We start from the raw sequence: 22,055 nt of genomic DNA, 5'->3' as shown, positions 1-22,055 counted from the left end.
AGCAATGCACTTCCTTCCCAAACTCCTCACTCACATCCTTAGTTCGACCAACCTCCAACCACACACCTCTTCTGCTAACCATTGCCACCTTCATCCCAAAAACAAGTATTTTCCGTTTTGAAAACTCCTGGCTGCACAATCACACCTTTCTCCCATCGGTGCTCCCTGCTTGGCATACGGCTCCCCCTCATGCGAATGCTGCCGGCCGGCTATCTGGTTGCCTCAAGACGGCACGCGCAGCAGTGAAGGTTTGTGCTCGGCGTACGCGGGCGCCACCTACACTCATCCCAAATTGCAAATTCCTCATAATGCTATTTGATTATTTGGAGGAGACTCGTGATTTGTTGCTGCAGAAAGTGGAAGTTCGAAACCAGTGCCAGGCCTTCCTCGCGCAGGCTGTCAAGGAACGTGCTGCCTACTGGAAACAACGTGGGAAGCATCGGGCACTTCGTGAGGGTGACTTAAACACCCAGTTCTTCCATGCTCATGCTACCCAACGCATGCGTCGGAACAAGATCAAGGTCGTTGAGGTGGATGGGCTACAAGTCACGGCACACGAGGGGAAAATTGCTGCTTTGACTGCTTACTACAAGAACGTTTTAGGGGAGCCAGGCTCGAGCTGCTTCTCCTTTGATCTCAGTGAGCTCTATGCAGGGAGAACGAAGACGAGTGCACGGTTAACTGAAAGCTTCACGGCAGAGGAGGCGCTGCATGCCGTTCGCTCCATGAACCGCTGCAGCGCCCTGGGTACGGATGGCTTTGGCCTGGGCTTTTATGTGGCCGCTTGGGAAACAGTCAGGGAGGATGTCATGGCTTTCTTACATGCATTCTATGATGGCAGTGTGCAATTGGACAGAGTGAACCGTTCCTATACGGTGTTGTTGCCGAAGAAGCCAGGGGCTGTAACAGTGGATGCCTTTCGCCCGATATGTCTTCAGAATTGTAGTGTCAAGATCGCGGCCAAGCTGCTGACTACGCAGCTACAGTGAGAGATCAATTGCTGAAAATTTTGTGTATGTCGCAGAAATGTTACAGGTTTGCAACAAAAGGAAGGTACCAACACTGGTTCTCAAACTTGATTTTGCCAAAGCATTTGATACTGTAAATTGGGATTGTCTCATGCAAGTGATGTGATCACGGGGATTTCAGCCGCAGTGGTGCTCCTGGGTCCGGTTGCTGCTGGAGACCTCGCACACAGCTGTTCTGGTCAACAGATGCCCTGGTCCGTGGCTCACCTGCAAGAGAGGATTACGCCAAGGCGACCCCATGTCGCCATACTTATTCTTGCTTGTGGCTGATGTCCTCCAGGCGCTCATCAAGCACAACACAGTACGCAACCCTTTGGATCCTCAAGCTTCATGCTCTATTTTGAAATACGCTGACGACACCCTTATACTGCTCAGAGGAGAGCTTGGGGATGTGGAACACCTGAAACTTGTGCTTGATCAGTTCTCGGCTGCTACGGGGCTCCACATTAACTATCACAAGAGTACAACTGTTCCCTTGCATATGGATGAAGCGATTGTGCCGCAATGCATCAGTGTCTTGGGTTGCCGCAGGGAGGGGTTCCCGCAGACGTACCTCGGACTTCCCTTGACATGTGATAAACTCAAACTGTCAGCGTTTGATCCCTACATCAGCAGAACAGATAGATATCTAGCCGGCTGGCAGGCTTTCTTTCTCAACCCAATGGGTCGGTCAATCCTGATTAATGCAGTTCTGGATGGACATCTATCCTACATCATGATGGCAGTGTCGCTACCCCCTGGAGTGATCGCCAAAGTTGATAAGCGGCGACGCAGCTTTCTTTGGACAGGCGAAAGCGATGCACGCGGCTCCAACTGTCTGATTGCCTGGGATCAGGTCCGCCAACGCCGTGAGGATGGGGGCCTAGGGATGAAGGACCTTTCCATTCAGAACACATGCTTGCTTCTGAAACTGTTACACAAGCTTCACGCAGGAGAACAGTCGTCATGGGCTGCTTGGGTACGGCGCAATGTCAGCTTGGCTAATCTGAAAGGGGACATTCAAGGTGCGCACTAGGACACTATGCGAAGCTTACTACCTCTATACCAGGCCATCACGACAGTGGTTGTGGGGGACGGCCAGTCTACATCTTTTTGGCATGATATCTGGCTGGGGGAGGAATGCCTATCTGAGCAGTTCCATCTTCTCCAGAGCCACTGCAAGCACACTGATCAGTCTGTCTCTGATATCGTCATCGGCGGCCTGCGCCGCCACCTTGCTCCACGGGTCACTACTGAGGCACTTGGTGAACTGGCCCTGGTGGAAGCGCTGCTATCCCAGGTCACTCTCACGGCCACGTTTGACAAGAGGTACTCTCCGTTTGCTGATCACGATGGGAAGCTACACACTAGAGATCTCTATGCCCTGCTCAAGTCCATGAGTGCCCCGGCCGGAACCACAGTCAGTAAATTCTGGAGTAGCTGTGCACCACCACGAGTACAATTTTTTGCCTGGCTGCTTGTGCACGGGCAGATCCAGTGCAAGGAGAATCTACTGAAGAGAAGGATCTTAATGGACAGTACCTGCGAGCTGTGTGGGGGACAGCCTGAAACGACATCACATCTGATTCTCCACTGTTCCTTTGCGGCTTCTTTTTGGAGATCCCTTGGGTTTGACATTCCAGATGACTTCGAGGCTCGTGACATTCATCAACTGCCCCGCCCAGCTTCCATTGCGGGCAGCCACTTTGACACCTTCGTCCTATTATGTTGTTGGCATCTCTGGAAGAGAAGGAACGGGATCACCTTCCGTCAAGAAAGCATGTCGCTGCGGCAGACACTGCAAGCGTGCAAGAACGAAGCTCGACTGTGGAGCTGCCGCCTGCCGTGCGGCGAGAGAAATATTGCTGCCCATTGGTGCTCTTTATTTTCTTTGGCAATGTAAGCCCAAACCACAAATGTAATGTCTGCTACTATCTGGTCATTAAAGGCCAAATATTAAATGAATGAATCAGGTGGGGGGCCTCTCCCCCTCCGTTGATCCCTCAAAAAAAATGACGGAACAGATGATGATCATATAAAGAGTGACGGTAGATCGGAGGGAAAGCAAAATTTCGGCCCAAACAGCCTATTTGTGGCCTGGAACTCCTCGTCTTGGGCTTTATGGCCCATCTGAGGTTTTGGCCCGGGTTACTCAAACTGACATTTTGTATGCATCATGTGATTCACCATGCAGCATGCATAATGATTACTCCAAGCTGATTCAGCCCATTCAGGATCAGAACACCTGTGTCCATTCACGTCACTCTGATCAACCAATTATTAACGCATGGCTAGTGGCTAGATAGCTCATTCTAGAAAAGGAATCAACTGCCTGTACGTGCATGTCATCTATCTATACATCATGATTCATGGATAAGGCAAAGGCTTCAGCTAGCCTTTTGACATAGTAGAGCACTACAGAGATCCTAGTAAGCTCCCAAAACCCTGAATCTTAACTTTTTCTTATTAAGCATATTCTTAGGTATAATTTATGATACGCACGCATATGCTTACGGCATGACTTAGTTAATCGGACCCTCTCTCTTATCTACTCTCATCAGTCATCAGCTCTTTCTAGCTACTAGACTATCATCCTCTCCAAGCACTAGTAGGATTAAAGAAGAATCAAAGCACCAATCGTACATGGTTAGGCTCTTTAACATGTGACTTCATGCTGCGGCTAGTTTAATGTCTTCGTGATTGCTTCAAAGCATGGTTTAGAGGAAGTCCATGAGCTCCAAAAGTTAGCTATGACATTGTTTGCATTATCTTCTTGTCATGTGGTACGATGGTTTGAAAGAGGTAGCTACAAGCTAAACCATAAACAAATGGCTGTCTCCAATGAGGCGACTTTCTTAACCAAATGGGGTAGGAATTAGGATTAATCAACTTAGTAGGGCTTATCTAACTGATGGAGCATGTCATATGTGGACCATCACCAACCAAGTGTGCACGCTTATATGTGAATAAATAATAACCAATGCAAGTGGTATTCGATCGATCAACGTGCGCCGCCGCCGTCGTTGTCTTTCTGGTGTCCTGCGGCCTTTAAACTAGCAGTAGCTCCGGTGATGGCGTTTTGCCATTGCATTGGTCCACCAACGCATGCACGCATGCATGCTCATTGGATGATGTGTGTGTGTGTGTGTGTGTGGCCAAGCATGCATGATGCATGCATCTACTTCTTCTTCAACGTTGAATTATGGAGCTATCTAATCCCAACAAGAGGTTGAATATAGTGATCCATTTGTCCTCAAGTATTTAATTTGTCTCTTGGATCGATCGACCTGCTTGGTTGTTTCACTGACAGAAATGAGCAAGAATGTTTTGTGATGTGGAATGACCGAAGACACCAGGCACGCGTATGGATCAGAGTAGTATGACTAAGCTACACGTCAAGATAACCTAGCTAGCATGCATCAACGGCACAACGACAAGTAAGGTCTACGTACAACGGGATCAGCAGGAAGCAGAAAAGGTATATTCCATTCCTATAGAACAGCAAGCAAGTGTCCCGATTCATCTGTACATCTAACCCTTTCCGACTGGATAAGGACACCAACAGAGCACATGCCAAATAGTACAAGAAACGAACGTGGTCATCTTTCATTGATTCACACGTGACTTTCAGTAGTACACCTCCCTAATTTACAACCTTTAATTTTACATGAAAATGAAAACGAAATGCTCCAGAAATTTTGAATTGTTCCGGCCACAAGCAAGCACCACCCCTCAGCTCAGTTTGTTTAATTTGACCCAGTCGAAGTTTCAGCTGTATGAATTCATTCACACCAAGCTCTCGGTGTAATACTACATAGATACTACTGCATCTCGAGGAATGGATAGCTCAGCAGGCTGCTGTGCTGAAAACCACTCGTGTCCACAAGCTGCTGGTTGCAGTAGCTGCTCGTCGTGCTGCCAAAATGGCTGTGGCTGCTGCTCCGTGAATCACTTGGCAGCTTCAGTAGTTTTCTACTGAAGTTACTGCTGCCATCATCGTCGAAGGAGGATTCAGCACCATCCATAGTCATCACTCGCTTCCTCTTCAGACCGTTGCAATTAGTCGCAACATGATCTGAATATGCGTCTACTTGTGGCATATTGAAGTGGCTATTGTTCACGTTGTTGTTATAGTTAAGTAGTGCTTCGTGATGTGTTTGTGTTGTTGTTGGGTAGATTAGCGGTGGTTCAGGTTCAGCTGGGGCATCGAGGAGCTGCGAGAGCGCCGAGTAGTCGATGGTGTTGAGGAGATCGGTGATTGAGTATGATTTGTTCATGGCCATCGTCGTCGGATGGAACTGATGATCATGACCATCATTATTGGCTTCAGACTTGGGCGAGGCTGTAATTGTGCCATTCATCTTGTTGTTGAGGGATTCTTCCTCCACAGTGGAGCCTTCCTGGTCCTGATCAGACAACTGAAAATTGTTGCTCTTCTTGTGGATCCTGCAGAGGACCCAGTCGTCCCAGCTGAAATCAACCACAATAAATTAAAAAAAAAACATCAGCAAATGTCATAGCTAGGTATATATCAAGAAACTGAAAAGATATTTGGAGAAATTTATCTGACCCTCATGGAGGATCCTCTACGCTTGGTGTTCTTGTTAGCTCCTGTGAGGCGGTACTCGTGCATGATCCAGTCTGTCTTGACACCCTTGGGAGGCTTACCGCCGTAGAACACAAGGGCCTTCTTGACTCCGATGTTCTCGCTCGTCGGAGTCAACAGGATGGCCTTGTCGGTGCCGGTGGCCTTCCAGTAGCCGGATCCGGCGGCGCGGTTGGGGCGGGCGCCGTTGGGGTACTTGCGATCCCTCGGGCTGAAGAAGTACCACTCGTTCTCTCCAAACAAAGCTTTGGCTGACGAAAACAAAAAGGAATAATTTTTTGTTAGGTTGAGAAACTGAAGTTGATGAAGAAAGAATCGTTTGAGACAGATTGTGCGGTGCTGTCAGAATTCATATAGTATGTATAATTAATTACCAGGAAGATCCCATGGGTTGCACTGGTAGATGTTGACCTCGGCGATGATGGGGACAGGGCATGGGATGGAGGAAGCTTGGTTCATGAGGTAGTGGACGATGAGCTCCTCATCTGTGGGGTGGAAGCGGAACCCAGCTGGAAGATTAGGCAGTCTAGTCGAGCTCGTCATGGCGACTGATAAACAATGGTGACTGCTCAGCTCTGATGTGCTAGCTGTTGGATTGCTCTGTAGCAACCTCTACACAACAGTCTACTACTACACACAGTTTATACTACTGTTGACTACTAGCTACTGTATAGATCGGAGCCTCAAGAAGGGAGGAGGAGATGAGAGATGCTACTAGCTAATTAACTAGGAGGAGTAGTGCTTAGATAGAAGGCAAGCATGAGTCTTGAAATTTTTGAGATGGAGGGACTGGGGCTCCGTTTTATAGGCGCCATGCCCTTGTCCTGATCTTGCTCGCGGGAGCGTGCAGTTGGTGGGCTGTGGATTAGGATGACGAACGTAGTACAGGGGCACAATGGACACAGTGGCACATCATGCCAGGCGTCAATAACTCAGCCTGCTACTGGGCGGCACTCTTTTCACACCTAATCAATCAGCATCAGGTACTGTGATTACCGTAAGCTAATGCCTGCTTCAGAGTGTGCGGCGCCAAACGCACAAAACAATTGGTTTGAAGCTAATGGGGCGCGTGGTTATCGGCGTGGCTCCACGCAAGGCACCCGTGTGCAAGGGGGGAAGAACGAGGATAATGAAAGCGAAGGAATGGCTTTGGGGATGAAGACGACGATGGCTGCAGTGCCACGTGTCGACCTGCCCTTGCCGCCAATGATATGTGACGGTGTGGCCGCGTGCATTGCGACGAGCTCGTGCGTGGCTTTTTGACTGGTCCTCCTTTGTTTTCCTGTTGAGGTTGATCCACACTCCATAGGCTGGGGCCTACCTCGTGGAAACCACCATATATATATATATATATATATATATATATATATATATATATATATATATATATATATATATATATATATATATATATATATATATATATATATATATGCCTGTTTGGAGTACACTAGATTGAAATTGTGCCTTGAATGGTTCAAAGAGTTGGCAAACGTGGTTGACTTTAATATCAAGGGCTGTATTTATTTTCATGCTTTGGTAATGCTTTCTGGTTGTGCCTGGACTTCACAAAAAAAATTATATGAGTTTTAGTTTCTGACGCCTATAGTGAGCGATTTTCTGCATAATTCTGGTGCATGGTTTGGTAGGAAGCGTAACTACCTCCAGTGGTGGAACCAGGAAATTTTCATGACTAGTGGAGATGTACATGCCACATACACGTATTTAGTTTTTCTTCCATCAGGCAACGATTTCATTTATTTTCAAAAAATAATACATGTCTTTCTTTTCGTTTCATAAAATAATGATGTCAGTTATTATCCTTTCAAAATAAATAATGATGCGAATTATGACTGAATGTATGTGCAAAGGAAAAGAAAGTTTGCGCCAAAGGAAAGTAATACGTGGCCGCGGGATGATGACGGACTGAGTGACGAAATGTGCGAGAGTGACGCGTATGAATTGCTTGTGCGATCGAGTAACTAAACTAGTTGTCATCTCATCACACAGGTTTGGCCCCCTCATAATATAAGAGCTTGCACACGTACGAGTGGCCTGATGACCTGTGTACAGGATGGTGTGGTAGCTAGCTAGTTGATGGAGCTTTCCATGGAAAAGCATGCCTGATCATCGATCTAGCTGGCTGCCGCCTCCATCTTGTCGATCGGCCTCGATCGATCTGCAGTGCCACCTGTGCTGTGCAGTGGCGTCGTCCTTCCTTCCTGCATGCGGCCTCTTGGTGGCTAGCTGCGTGCGTGACGAGGTCGATCCATGATCACACACGTACAAGAGAAGCAGCCAATTATTTGTTGGTCATTCAGTCGCCATCCTACTAGCTTTTCCTAGGACGGCAGAGACACCCATGCCTATCTCCATATCGAGCGAGGAGGGCCATGTTAATTAGTGCACATATACTTTGTTTTGGTTTTTACAAGAAGTGAATGCTTGCGATTAAACTATTAGTGCATATATGTTATAGTATTTTGGCCAAAATAAATTTCTAATTTTCTCTACCACCAAACAATTTTGAGGGTTGTATTATACTTTGTTTTTTAAAAGAAAAGTTAACGCTTGCAATTAAAATTTTAATGCAGATTGTTTAACCAGAATTTATATACTTATCTAAAGTAAAATTAACATAATATATTGCCATAAAGTATTAATGTTGTTTAAAATATACTGTTAGTATCATTGATATGTGATCCATTATATATATTTTTTGCAAGTAATAAAGAGAGATCTATATCAATTGATCAAAAAGGTATTACAATCATAAGCAATAGTTTGCTCAACACTGTGATTCAACCGCTTAGCTAAAAGTGCAAGCTCATTTGCTACACCATCTCTCTCTCTCTCCATGACACAACTCAAGGTTAGGGAGTATGCTCGGTGTTCTGACAACCTCTTGGATCATAGAGAAGCATGCCAGCTTCATAGTCCTCGACTCCTTGAGATAACGAATGGCCATTGCATAATCTGACTCAAGCACTATCTGTTGGTGATATGCCCAAGAGCCCATCATCACAATACGGTTTAAAGGCCCAAGTGGATATTGATCCAAGAGGGATTAGGGTTACTAATGGGCCTATGAGATAGAAGCCCATTAGTACGGCCTATATATATGAGGGAGGGGCTAGGGGGGCGATGACCTGAGCCGCGCCACCTCCCTAGCCGCCGCCCCTCCCTCTCTCTCGGCCGCCGCCCTTGCCGTGCGTGCGGTGCTAGCACACCGACGCCCGGCGTTTCATCCCCGTACGTGTGGACTCCGTGGAGACGCTGCTGCGACTGCTGCGCTGATCGGCTGCTGGGATCAAGTACGAGGAGCTCGGTTCGTGGGACGTGATCGACTACTTCCTCTACATCGACGCGCGACTTCTTCCGCTGCGTTGCGCGTCTAGTGGTAACGATCTATGATCTTCTACTCGCAAGTATCTTGGGTTTATGCGGTAGTGATGCTAGCGTAGCCTACCCGTTTCCCTACACTATCGGCAACTGGAACAATTAAAGTATTTTTTTCATAATTCTTAAACTATGGTAATTTATCGTTCATGCATACTTAGTCTACATGGTGGCACACAACATATATGTTGACTCTGACTTAGTTTTTAAACATACTAATAGTGGTAAAAATGAGTGGTTATGAGCACATACATATTGGCTATTTATGGTATCTTTTCATAATAATATATGTTTGTCATTGGACATAAATTGAAGGCATTATTTGTGTTCATTTCCATAAAAGTAAAGGCGGGCAATTTGTATGCAAATTTATGAAAAGTAAGATGCATGGTACACTGCTATTGACATATGCAAAGAAGGAAAACGTAAACAGCAGGTCAACTGATATACTCTCTCCATCCTAAAATACAAGTCACTCTAAGATTTAAAATTTGTCTTAAAAATACCCTATTTAAAAAGTGCATGTGCATGCAAAAATCAATTAGTGACAAATATGGATAATAAATAGAGGCAAACATTATCATTTACTTTTTTATTAATTTATCCTAGAATTCCTAGGATGATTTGTTTTTTTGTACGGAGTACTGGACACTCAAGACTGTTGTTCAAACACGCAAGGTAAGGCGAAGCTATCGGCACGTGTGTAATTTGAGGAGTAGATGCCTGCCGCCAGCTGGGTCTTATCCCGTTGTCAGTTTCATCAACAGGCCGGCCGGCTACCTACTTGGATACTTGACACCTGGCTAGTTTACCTGCAAAGTCAAATGTGTTCTTCAGCGCCTGACATAGTGACATTGGGCCTGCTGTTTCGACTGGAAATGGATCGTAGTGGGCGGTTTTTTCTTTTTTATATTTAAAAAAAAATAAAATTTCAAAAATATATGTCCGTTTTGAAATATTTCAAAAATATACCCCGGTCGCCCTCCTATAGGGCGACAGGCCCAATGTGTAATTTTTTTTTCAAATTTGCAACGAAGTCCCTGGAGAAAAAAAAACAAGTCCTGTCGCCCGTTGGGGGGGCGACAGGGGCCTGTCGCCCGGCCCACGGACGACCGCCGCTGGGCTCGGCCCACAGTCGTGGCAGGGGGCCTGTCGCCCCCCCCCCCCCCGCGGGCGACCGGGGTCTCCCCCCTTATAAAAGCCCCAGCCCTCCCCTTCCCTCCTCATTTGAGCCCGAAAATTCCACCAAAAATCCAGAAAAAAAGAGAGGAGTGAGGAGAAGGAAAACGGCGAAGCCCTGCCGGATTCAGCACTTGTGATCTGCAGGTTAGTACATTTAGTTTAAATATTGTTATATTGAAGTACTACGTATTTAAATATGAGTAATTTAATTTAATTAGTGCTATAGTAGATCCATTTAAGTAGGAGTTCAATGATACTTTAGTTTGTAGTTACGTAGTAGTAAATTAGTTTAGAAAATTAGTTCTACGCATTTATTATTACAATTGCAGTGCTATTAGAGACATGTTTATAAATTAATTATGATTTAGAATAGAATTTGGCATATGCAGTATAGAATTCGAGAGTCATCACATAGTTATGAATACTTATACGTTGTAGTTGAATTCCATACTTAGTTTTTACGGATTATTGAATAAGGTAGTGAAGTAAAGAGTATAACTCGATAAGTATTATGTGATATACAGATATGTCGAGCTAAATGCAGTTTCAAGTATTTTATGGTGAATACAATGTTATGTATGGGCCAAATGGAGTAGATCTTTCTGCCTTTAAGCGCACATCTAGCGGCATATTATGGGACCGCCGTTGCTTTCTCGCTGTAGCGGCTTCTCAAGCGCTACTTTGGTAGAACACGTCGTACGCCTAACTTGTTTTTGCAGGGTGTGATGTGAATGGTATGGCCTCAATGTCATGTGATGATGTATGTGATGATTTGTGCGGCCTGCGTGTCGCAAGTTAACACAACCGGGTTGAGGTTGCACCATTATTGTATAACGACCTGCTTGTCGACTTGTGATGTTTGAATCCTCATGTAATTATTTCACTAGCTATTAGATGTAGTAGCTTAGTATCTTTTCATGGAGGCTTCAATCATGATGGCGATGATGATCACCACAAGACATGACTGATGGCAATGGAGGTCACCTTGGAGCCATGGCGATGGTGCCCATTGTGATGCAAGAGGCCATACTATTTACAATATAATATGATTATATGCTTGTGATGTTTATTTTTCTGTCATACTATTCTTTCATGCTTTTACATATGGTGGATGCTTTAATCATGATAGAATAGCTTCCCTCAGAAAAGGTTGAGTTTTTGATGCCTTTTACCAATAGCTGCACCTATAAATTTGGTCATTGTGTGGTAGGTTTACCAAAGTAGAGTACCCTCAGCTATCACTTTTGTATAGGGTGGATGTCGGACATTCACAAGCATAGTATTGGTTTACTCAGCAAAGCTATCAAAACAGTTTTGGGCTTTAAGGCATAGGGTTGGGGCCGGGGCATTGGATGCCACCCAACAAACAAGAGTCGCATAGAGATGTGATTAGTAATTTGTTACTTACCTGTATCACTACTTTTCTAGCCGTGATGCTAAAGCTCACTAGAATTTTAGTGATTATGGATCTTGAACCACTATATGTCATTAGAGGGAAGATGACTTTGATATAATAGGTTGTCTTTTGTTAAATCAGTTAATGAAAGTCTTTACATAAACTTAGTGCTGAAATCTTGCTTTACTTTAATGTTGTAGATCATGTCTGCCAGTAACAATTCCGCTTTCAATTTGCGTTCTGTTCTTGAGAAAGAAAAGTTGAATGGAATTCAGAGTCGTGAAGTCTGGCAGTAAAGAATATGAGGTGAAGTGTGTGAATGCTGGATGTCCATGGCGAGTACATGCATTCAAGGGAAAATGGAAGTCAAACTGGAAATGTTCCATTGTCACAGAGCACACTTGTTTGCTGTCAGAAGTTATTCCCTCGCATCGCAATATATCATGCGACTTTGTTGCAAAGCAAATGTATGGGTTTATTATGGACAACCTAAATTATGAGCCAAAAATGATTATTCGACACATTGAGCAGACTTACCAGTACATCATCAGTTATTTGAAGGCATGGCGGGCTAAACAAAGGGTGTTCGAGATGCGGTTCGGCACATACGAGGCATCATATGATAACCTACCTCGTATGTTATCCCAGGTTGCTGCTAGAAATTCTGGAAGCTTTTATGACACATACCTTTTACCAGCCGTGACTAGGGGACAAAGAATTATGCAACGAGCCTTCTTTTGCATAGGTGCTTCTGTTAGAGCATTTCAGTTTTGTCTTCCGGTGATCTGCATTGATGGCACATTTTTGACTGGAAGGTATAAAGGTCAGATACTCACCGCAATCGGTGTAGATTGCAACAACCAAATTGTTCCGCTCGCATTTGCATTTGTTGAGAATGAGAACATAGACAGTTGGTATTGGTTCCTTGAACGAGTGAAGAATCATGTTGTTGCTGCACGTCCAGATGTGTGCCTTATTAGTGATAGGCATGCAAGTATCCTGCAATCAATACTGAAATTGCAACGTGGAACTGCGACAACGCCTCCATTATGGCCTGATGTCCAAAACAGGTGGTGCATTAGGCATATGGATGCAAACTTCTATGAACACTTCAAGAACAAGGATCTTAAGAACCTGTTTAAGAGGTTGTGCACCCAAAATCAACAGAGAAAATTCAATGCATTATGGCAGATGCTTGATCAGTTGACTGCAGAGCTAGTGAAGGTAAGGGCATCAGGAGCAGGCACGAGTCAGGCTGCAGAGGCTAGGGATTCAATTGAGAAGCCATTTTCACACTGGATTCGAGGTGCACCTAAGGAGAAATGGTCATTCCTTTATGATACCAACGGAATACGGTATGGTATTCAGACAACGAACCATGCAGAGTGTTTCAATATGGTTATGCGTTCTTGTCGTGCCTTTCCACTTGTGGGAATTGTTGAGTTCATCATGTATGGGTGCATGAAGTATTTCAGAGAGCGTTACACGGCTGCAAGCATAAACATCAGCAACCCCCAAATTCAGTTTTGCAAAAGAGTGACACAATATATGCAAGAGAAGATTGAAAAGGCAAAACTGCACCGCGTCATATCCACAGGTACAATGGAGCATAGATTTGAGGTTCTATGTAAGGATAGAAGTGGTCGTGGTATCCGTAGAGATAGAGTGGTACAGGAGAGTTTGATTACAGTTGATGGCAAAGCATTCTGCCCCTGCATGAAGCCTAAGTTATTGCATATGCCATGCTCCCATCTCATTGCGGCATGTGCAGAGTCTGCGTTACAACCAGGACTATTTGTTTCACCGTACTTCAGCAAGGAAGCAGCTGTATCCACATGGGGACATGAGGTATACGGGATTGGAATTGTGGGGCCTTTCACTCAGGATAATGAGAATAAGATGTTTATTCCTGATCCAGCCACTAAGAAAGGCAAAGGCCGCCGTCAGACACGTCGTATTCGGAATGGTATGGACGAGTCGGAAGCAAGCAAGGCACAAAAGCGTTGCAGCCAATGTGGATCATTGAGTCACAACTATAAGAAGTGTCCTCAGAATGCACTTCACGATGCTGCTGACGTCGGTCCTTCCGGAAATCCCAGAGATGGAGCACCTCCTACGTTCAGACGAGCATCGGCGAGAATTGCTCGTGGAAGGCATTCGGTGTCATGATCCACAATTGTATTTCATTATTTGTAATATGTAGTAATGAAATATGGCAGGTATGTAATGAAGTATTATTGTATTTATGTGTCCAGTTTGTATGAAATATATATTTACCTATGTGTTCTCATATATTTTTGAATGCAGGTATGGAGATGGACTCCTTGCTAGACCCAGTGATCGACTCGAGCCACAGGTCTTACTTTGCAGCTGTTGAGCACCGAGCCCTAGAGGTGCTACATCCTCGTCCACCCGGCGAGGCGATCTCTATACACCACGATTGGTGTGACCGGTATGTAATGAAATATTATTGTTTATCACTTTTGTATTCGCCGGTATTCCTTTGTTTCGACATTTTTTGTTTTTTGCAGGTTACGTGAGGCCGGCCTACTGACTCTGAGCCGTCTTGTCGAGGTTGGGCCTATTCAGCTCGACCGATCCCTCCTGACGGCGCTCGTTGACAGATGGAGGCCGGAGACACACACGTTCCACCTCTCGTGTGGGGAGATGACTCCTACGCTGCAGGACGTGGCCTACCTCCTCGGCCTCCCTATCGTCGGGGAGGCTGTAGGTCCGCGTGTGGTGGCGGCCTCGTGGAAGGATGAGCTGGAGGCCCAGTTTTGCCCTGGTTGACCGCGTGGACGAAGCAGGTCCGATCAACCCGCACCCACGAGCAGCAGGTCCTTCGAAGACCTGGTTCCTACAGTTTACAGTACGTATTCATTGCATATATAAATTTAATTATTACAATTCACATGTTCCATTGCCAATTGAAACCATTAATCTTAATTGTTTATGCAGCCTGCCTTGTTGGCTGCGGATGCCGACGAGTACAGCGTGACCAGATCGCTGGAGGCGTACCTACTTTGGTTGTTTGGTTACATCATGTTCAACAACACTCATGGCAACTCGGTCGATAGGATTCTCCTTCCGTATGCACGGGAGATTGCGGATGGGGACGAGGACGTACCGCCCTACAGCTGGGGTGACGCGGTACTTGCAGCCACTTACCGTGGACTCTGCGATGGGTGCATGAAGACACATGGGAACGCTATCCTGTCAGGGTGCCCACTACTGCTACAGCTTTGGTCGTACGAGAGGCTAGCCGTTGGTCGCCCCTTGGTCAGCCACGAGCCTTACCACGGGGGCATGTACGGCGACGAGGAGGACGAGAGGCCCACTATGGGAACTATCTGGATCTGGCGTCAGGTATGTTCGCAACAAACCTAATTTTGTTATTCATTGTTACATGATGTATTAGCGCAATTTTAATTTTACTTATTCGGAATGCAGAGGTCCTGGGCACATGCGCGGGTTAAACGCGCATATCCTGAGTTTGTTTCGGAGCTCGACATGCTGACGCCCGAGGACGTTGTCTGGGAGCCTTACAGCCCAGAGGCTGTGGCTACCCGTGCACCAGCAGGCCTGTCTTCGCACTGCTCCGCGAATGCGAGCCTGTGGTTTACTTCCGCCGTCCTGGTTTATGACATCGCGGTTGAGGCATATTGCCCCTGGAGAGTCAGGAGACAGTTTGGGCAGCGCCAGGAGTTTCCGGTGCCCACCGCGTTGGAGCGTGTCAGTCGCCAGGACCACAGGTAATTATGAATGAACTTGGCTCATACATTCGTGTCGAATCTAACGATTCTTCGTGGTCCACTTTGTAGGTTGTCAAGGAGTGGCTTGCCGTGCTCTGATGATTGGCTCACCAAGATCCAGCCGTGGGTGGACCAATGGGAACAGGTAGACGAGCACTTGGTCCATCCAACAGGACCACACACAGATAGCTCCTTTAGGGCTTACCTCACCTGGTACTTACCCCGGACTCGGGCTCGTCTGGTTTTTGTTGACACTCACCCGCAGCCACACCAGGCGAGGCCTCAGGATGGCTATGCCCGGCACCACGTGGAGGCACTAGCTGGCGCAGGTGAGTCTCTTGATCATATTTGCATATATATATATATATAATCATATTCATAAGATAATTCATATGTTTGTAACTTTACTGAATTGATGCAGCTTCGCCTTTGCAACATGATGGAGACGGACTGCTCGACTTACCTGACGAGGGTACGTGTCGGATCCCCAATGACCCAGTTTGAGCAGACAGAGGCATGGTCGAGGCAGCGTGATCAGTTGCGTCAGGTAGCGCACAACTTCGGAAGCCGTGTGCAGTACGAAGACAGCCACGGGTCGTCTCAGGCCTCGTCGTCGTTCCCGTGTCCGTCGACCATGCACGGGCCGACGTCGCAGTTCTTCCCAAGTACAGGTAACGTACATATCTCTTTAAAATTACATCAAGTGTTCCTACATATTTACTAATATCACATACAAGATACGATCCAGCTACTGCGTTCGGCCATACTTGAATGTTTAGAGGGACAGCACCAGTTGGCGGACCGTATCCAGGGATGGTACCGGGGCCACAGATACCGGCCTACACAGGTTAATTTATGTTTCGTATTTCGGTTTCTACATGTCATTACGAAATATACGAGCGTACGCTAACATCCACATTTTTTGCGTAGGATTCTACCCCGATGCGGGCGCCGGACCTTCTTCTTCCTCCTTTCGACCAGATAACGAGACATTCACCTTAGACGACTTCGACAGCTTGAGTCCAGAAGAGCCTGCCGCGCAAGGTGACCCCGATGTCTTGGGGTATTCACAGCTAGGAGGAGCACCACTTGGGATCTCTCAGCAGCAGACACCGCAGCCCCTTGCGCGTCCTGAGCGACAGGTGAGGTCTCCGAATGTTCTCACCTACTCCGAGGGACATGTCCGTGCCCAGCAGAGGGCTAAGAGGGTCCGACGCCCTAGGGGTGGTTAGATGTATATGATGTTTATTTGTAATGAGATAGCTGTGGACCGCTTATTTGTATCCGATGTTTATGATTGTGGTAGGTTAATTGTCATTTGTTTTTATAGATATTATTTATGTGAACTTATTATGTTTGTGGGTTCCATAATGCACGTGAAATAAGGGAAGTTCTTGCGATTTTTTTCCGTGATTTAATGAAGGACAAGTTACGTGCGGTAGGAGTTAGCGGCCGAGATCTTGCCGACGATGATGACGAATACACGCTCGAATAGCTCAAAATAGATCCCTGCAAAAATAAAAGTCCGAGAAAAAAAAGGGGGGCCTGTCGCCCGTTGGGGGGGGGGGGGGCGACAGGTCCCCCCTTTTTTTTTCTCCAGGGACTTCGTTGCAAATTTGAAAAAAAAAATTACACATTGGGCCTGTCGCCCTATGGGAGGGCGACCGGGGTATATTTTTGAAATATTTGAAAACGGACATATATTTTTGAAATTTTAATTTTTAAAAAATATAAAAATGAAAAAAGTTCTCGTAGTGGTGGGCTGCAACTTGACATTGGGCTGTGAGTTAACTCGGGAACGAAAAGACGCTTGGCCCATATATCTTGTAGTTGGGCTTAATTCCACCTTATTTAATTACTTTCTTGATCTTATTATATCTGTTTGCAGAGTGGGAAACAAACTAGGCAGCATGTTTTGCCCGTAACAACTGTTGCTCATCATTGATCTTAACAGATTGACACTGATAGAGTGTCTCCTTTTGTGTTGTGGCCTTCTGGGCTCAAATTTTAGACTAAATCATGCGTCCTGGTTCATCTTCTTGGGCGAAACAGCTTCAATAGCAGTACCCAGGGGCCAAGCTGCCTCAATATGGTACTCTCCATACTTCACCCTAGCCACTAGCGTTATCTCCTTTGATGGATCCAAACCTGTAGTATAATAAGAAAATAAAGATTAGTTTTTTTAGATTACACAGTACAACACTCACAACGCACATTAAATATATACATTTTGTACTTACCAAAGCCATCCACCAGTAATGTGTATTAGTAGACAAGATCCATGCATATATAAGGTACATCAAGAACATTGGGATATCCACCCCCCATATCAATCACACCAACTGTCTTAGAGTAGTCCCCTCCCAACTTACCCAATAGATAATTCAGAGCGACCTGCAACAAATGCCACACCCACGTGCATCACAGCTTAATTTGTTACAGGCTAAGTTAGTTTGATTTTTTTGACCTCAAATTTGACCACTAATTATATTCAAAAATTTATGCAAAATGTCACTTTTTTTGTTGCAAATTTTTTGAGTAAGACGAGTGATCAAATTTAGAATTAAAAAATCCAAACGAATTATAATTTAGAAAGGAGGAAGTACTGCCTAGGAGATGCTGTTTAAAGTACACGGAAGTTATGTACATTTGTACATACATACCCATAGGTAAGACCCTTCTTGAGACCCCTCGAGAACAGTGATCCATTTGGGATTGTACTGAAATTTGCTCTTGGTGTGGACAAGATCCCGGACCTGTACCAAGAAACAACAAACTAAAGCAAGCATTCTTTGCTTGTATATATATATATATATATATATATATATAGATTCCACAAGAGTCATAATTTTGAGATGCATCTACTGCTTCAAGAATCTCCTCTGCCTTATCATCTCCGATTAATCTCAGACCAGCTATTGCCTAAAATTTTTATATGTTAGAAATATTTTAGTTTGAGTTGAGAAGAAACCAGATCAGATCTTCAAAGGAACTAGTGGAGATGCATGTGTCGCAGGCACGTGTTTAAAGAACAATTGTATTTAAAAATATTACATGTTTGTATAGAATAGAGGCCAAATATGTCTTTGATGTAAGTCTTTATACCTGTTTATCTATCTATAAATAATAAATACTATAAGACGTGTGCATTACAATAAAGGAAATTTAATAATACTTCTCGACATCCATGTTCCTTATGGAGTAGACAACAGCTCTTTTATCTTCTGGGATGTTGTCTGCGCTCTCATTAAAATGGCATTTTAAAACTTCAATTAGGAACCACTTTCTGAGAACAAATGGATCCTGTAGAGCAATTGAAAACATTTTTAGTAAAGGAGAATTTGAGTTATAACATAGAATATCTAATGGATTGAATTACTAACCACAAAGAGCCTTTGCTGGAATGGTTGTCCATCCCACAATCTCATAAGTTCATAGACTATATACCCCGTCAAGTTCCTACACATCATTAAATTTTCTAAGAACACTTAAAGTTATCAAGTCAAAATATTTCATATTTCAGTTTATTGATGTAAAGAAAGGGGTGTTGGGGCAAAAAAATAAGTATTACCCGTCTAGTGTTTTTTAGGAATATAAAAAGGAAATATAGGATTCCAATCATAAATGTCATCGTTCCATGCAGGATCTACTTCCTCCATGGCACGATCAAATGTATTCGAGGAAGGTAGTAAAAGATGGGGTGGTTATATGCGGCGCTTTGACGCACAGGTGAAGGATCAACTATCATTATGACTCTGGCCTACCTGTCCAGTACAAAAAATGCATATGTGCCACACGAATAGAAAAGTATGATAACCTAGAATAGTAGATGTTAATATATGCGCAAGCTTTAGTTGTTATATACGAAGCATAAAAGAATATGAAGCATAAAAGGTGTTGTGGGCTTTTTAGGGTACCCACAGCCGGGTGGCGGAACGCACCCGCCTAATCCCAGAGGGGGAGTACTCGGGATTGTGTTAAGCGATTAGGCTGATCTAGCTTGGGGGCAAGAATGCAAGAACACTTGGGTTTAGAGTGGTTCGGGCCGCCGGAGCGTAATACCCTACATCCATTGTGAGATGTATTGCTCTTAGTATGAATGAGTCTATCCTTTGCCCAACTGGGCTTGAGTCCTTCCTCTGGCAAGCGTCTCCCTTTTATAGAACAAGGGGGATGCGTACACAGGCGTTCCGACCCCGACAGGTGGGTCTAACGTGGATGTATAATATACTGTGCAGAATGCTTCAATGGAGCTACATCGGTTGAGAATCTCTTCTCGGATACGCTTCATTGCCCTGTAGACTCTCTGACCAAGTGGGGTCTTTATTTGTCCCATCGGTGACGCGCTCGTTGGGGGCAATGTAGCTTGCGGCGTAGACTGTCGAGGCTACCGCGCAGGCGTCATAATGGGCGAAACCGAGCCGTCGTGTCCAGCTGGTATAGTAGACTGACACACGCGGCGTGAGCGGCGCCAGCGACTGCACTGGGCGCCTTGGTAACACGCGACCAACAGTGCAACCTGGCAAAAGCCGCATCGGGCTCTGCTCTGGCAGAGCGTTCTTCCGCATACCGTATTGAATGCGGTAGGTAGGCGAGTCTTCCAGTGGAAGCCACGCGGTCCTGCGCGCGTGCCCGCACCTACGGACACGTGGCAGCTCCAGACCCGCCCCAGGCGGGGTGTCGGTTCCCTGCTGAGGGGTCCGGATAGTATATGGGGATCCGGGACCTGGCGGGGGTCCGGTACTCCCTGGGAGGTCCGGGGCCCCCAGCTGTTTTGTCTGAGGGCTACCTCCTCCGGGACACGCGGCGCCACCGGACTTTCCCAAGCGGGAAGCGGGTCCGGGTCGTTTGCCTAGAGAGTAGGGCTCCGGACCACAGGGTCCGGCTACTCGGCCGTCAGTGCGTAGTTAAGGATAACTACGAGACTCTTGCCTAGACACAGCAAGAGGGGGTACCCCAGTCCTGGGGTACCGACAAGAGGAATTTGAATAGAACTTACCAGCTGACATGATATATATGATGAATGACGATGGCCGAGATGCGCCGGCCGCGACTGTAGTGTGCGTGTGTCTCGTGCCTTGCCTCCTGATGGCGATATGGAATAACGCCTAGCTAGCAACCTTGCCTCCTGATGGCGATATGGAATAACGCCTAGCTAGCAACCTTGCCTCCTGACGGCGATAAGGAAGAACGCCTAGCTAGCAAGTTTCCTGATTCCTTGCCGCACCTGAACTATACTAAGAACCAGGCCAGATCGATCACAACCATGGAAGAACGACAAGACACCAGCTAGTTGACAATGTGAAGGCTAGCGTGTGATGGAGATGTACCTCTGCCGCGGGCCGTCTGATCTGGTCGAGCGCTAATGCAGCAGGCTGCTCCTGGCTCGGCGACCCACTCGCCGAGCGGGACGAGCGGTCGCTTGCCACGCGCCGCAGCGGCCTGCTGCCGGACGGTGCCGAACTTGGTGATGATGACCCTATGCAATCGCTGATGACCCTGAGATCGGTAGATTCCATGTGTAAATTTGGAAACATGAGATCACCGTGCATGGAAATTTGGAAACATGAGGCCGCGTACGCTAACTGCTCGTAGTAGCTAATTGGTTTTCCATATGAGATTAACTGCTCATAGTAGCTAATTGGCTTTCCATATGAGATCAATAGGTGGGTACATAGGAGATTTATGGTGAGAAAAGTTGGAGGTTTTGAGTGGAAACATTTTAGAAATAACTGTTTTCATCTATCCACCATCTATCCACCATCTTGGGACCTGCGGTGTGGGGCCATCTGTGAGGGGTAAGGGTGGTTCACTTTGGTGAGAATTGTTTTCAATTATTTCAACTTTTATAGTATAGATTTATAGTATAGATGACATGATGATATGCTTAACTTTTAGCTATATCCAGATGACATGCGCGCTCTTAAAACGTGATCAGAGAATAATTAACAACTAACAGGTCTAACATAAAGGAGACCTGAATTGAGATTTATTTTACTGAATAATGAAGTTAGATGAAGAAAAAAAAATAACCCAAGTTTAAGCGGAGTATTTTTTTGAAGCCGGAGAGGGACAATTTTTTTGGCCTGCTCAAGAAGCGGGAGTATGGAGCTTGCAGCCTCTTGAGGTTGGCCAGCATATGAGCTTAGCCCGGGCTTTACCTGGATCAACAATTACAAACATGCAGACATAGAAGTTTAGTTTTTTTTTTACCACCCATCAATCAGTAGTTTTGTTTCGATCACATGTATAGAGAATGAAGATGGCCGGCTGTTCAATGGTGGCATGAATTAAATATATTTAATTTCCATGTGTTCTTTGCTGCTAGTATATTACAATTTATATTGTGTAAATCGATCTGAGTCGTAGTCATCATCAAGCACTGCACACTATCATATATATACCTTGGCGAAGAACTCGATGTCGTCGCCGATCTGCACGAGGTCGAGCTTGTTGTCGAACTTGAAGACGTGCACTCTGCTCCCCGTGCTCCCGGCGTCGAAGATCACCGCGTACTTGTACTTCCCCGCCGATCTGGCAGCTACTGGCTCGTCAACCTGGCCGCCTTTCCGGCCAAGCGCGACGCTACCACTACAGGCGGCGCCGGAGGCAAGGAGGAGAAGAAGCAGGGCAGCTGTGAGACCGCCGGCGAGGCGAGCCATTGCAGCCGTTGCGTCGCAATGGCCTCTCTAGTTATAGGCCTATAGCTA

General features: G+C 45.8%; 2 protein-coding genes and 1 pseudogene across 2 annotated transcripts; 1 reads left to right on the top strand and 2 right to left on the bottom strand.

Annotated features, from left to right (window-relative positions):
* Window positions 1-2,049: 2,049 nt before the first annotated feature.
* On the top strand, window positions 2,050-2,910 carry LOC120646467. The gene has a single exon (XM_039923028.1). It carries the CDS (start codon window positions 2,050-2,052, stop codon window positions 2,908-2,910), a length of 861 nt encoding a protein of 286 aa, XP_039778962.1.
* A 1,675-nt stretch (window positions 2,911-4,585) lies between these two features.
* Window positions 4,586-6,398, bottom strand: LOC120646016 (NAC transcription factor 29-like). The gene is made up of 3 exons (XM_039922718.1): window positions 5,988-6,398; window positions 5,576-5,864; window positions 4,586-5,474 (listed from the first exon to the last, which is right to left on the bottom strand). Exons 1-3 carry the CDS (start codon window positions 6,154-6,156, stop codon window positions 4,829-4,831), a joined length of 1,104 nt encoding a protein of 367 aa, XP_039778652.1. The 5' UTR covers window positions 6,157-6,398; the 3' UTR covers window positions 4,586-4,828.
* A 10,773-nt stretch (window positions 6,399-17,171) lies between these two features.
* LOC120646014 lies at window positions 17,172-22,055 on the bottom strand (annotated as a pseudogene).

Source organism: Panicum virgatum, chromosome 8K (genome assembly GCF_016808335.1).
Source record: "Panicum virgatum strain AP13 chromosome 8K, P.virgatum_v5, whole genome shotgun sequence".
NCBI lineage: Eukaryota > Viridiplantae > Streptophyta > Magnoliopsida > Poales > Poaceae > Panicum > Panicum virgatum.
This window is presented reverse-complemented; position numbering and strand designations above follow the sequence as displayed.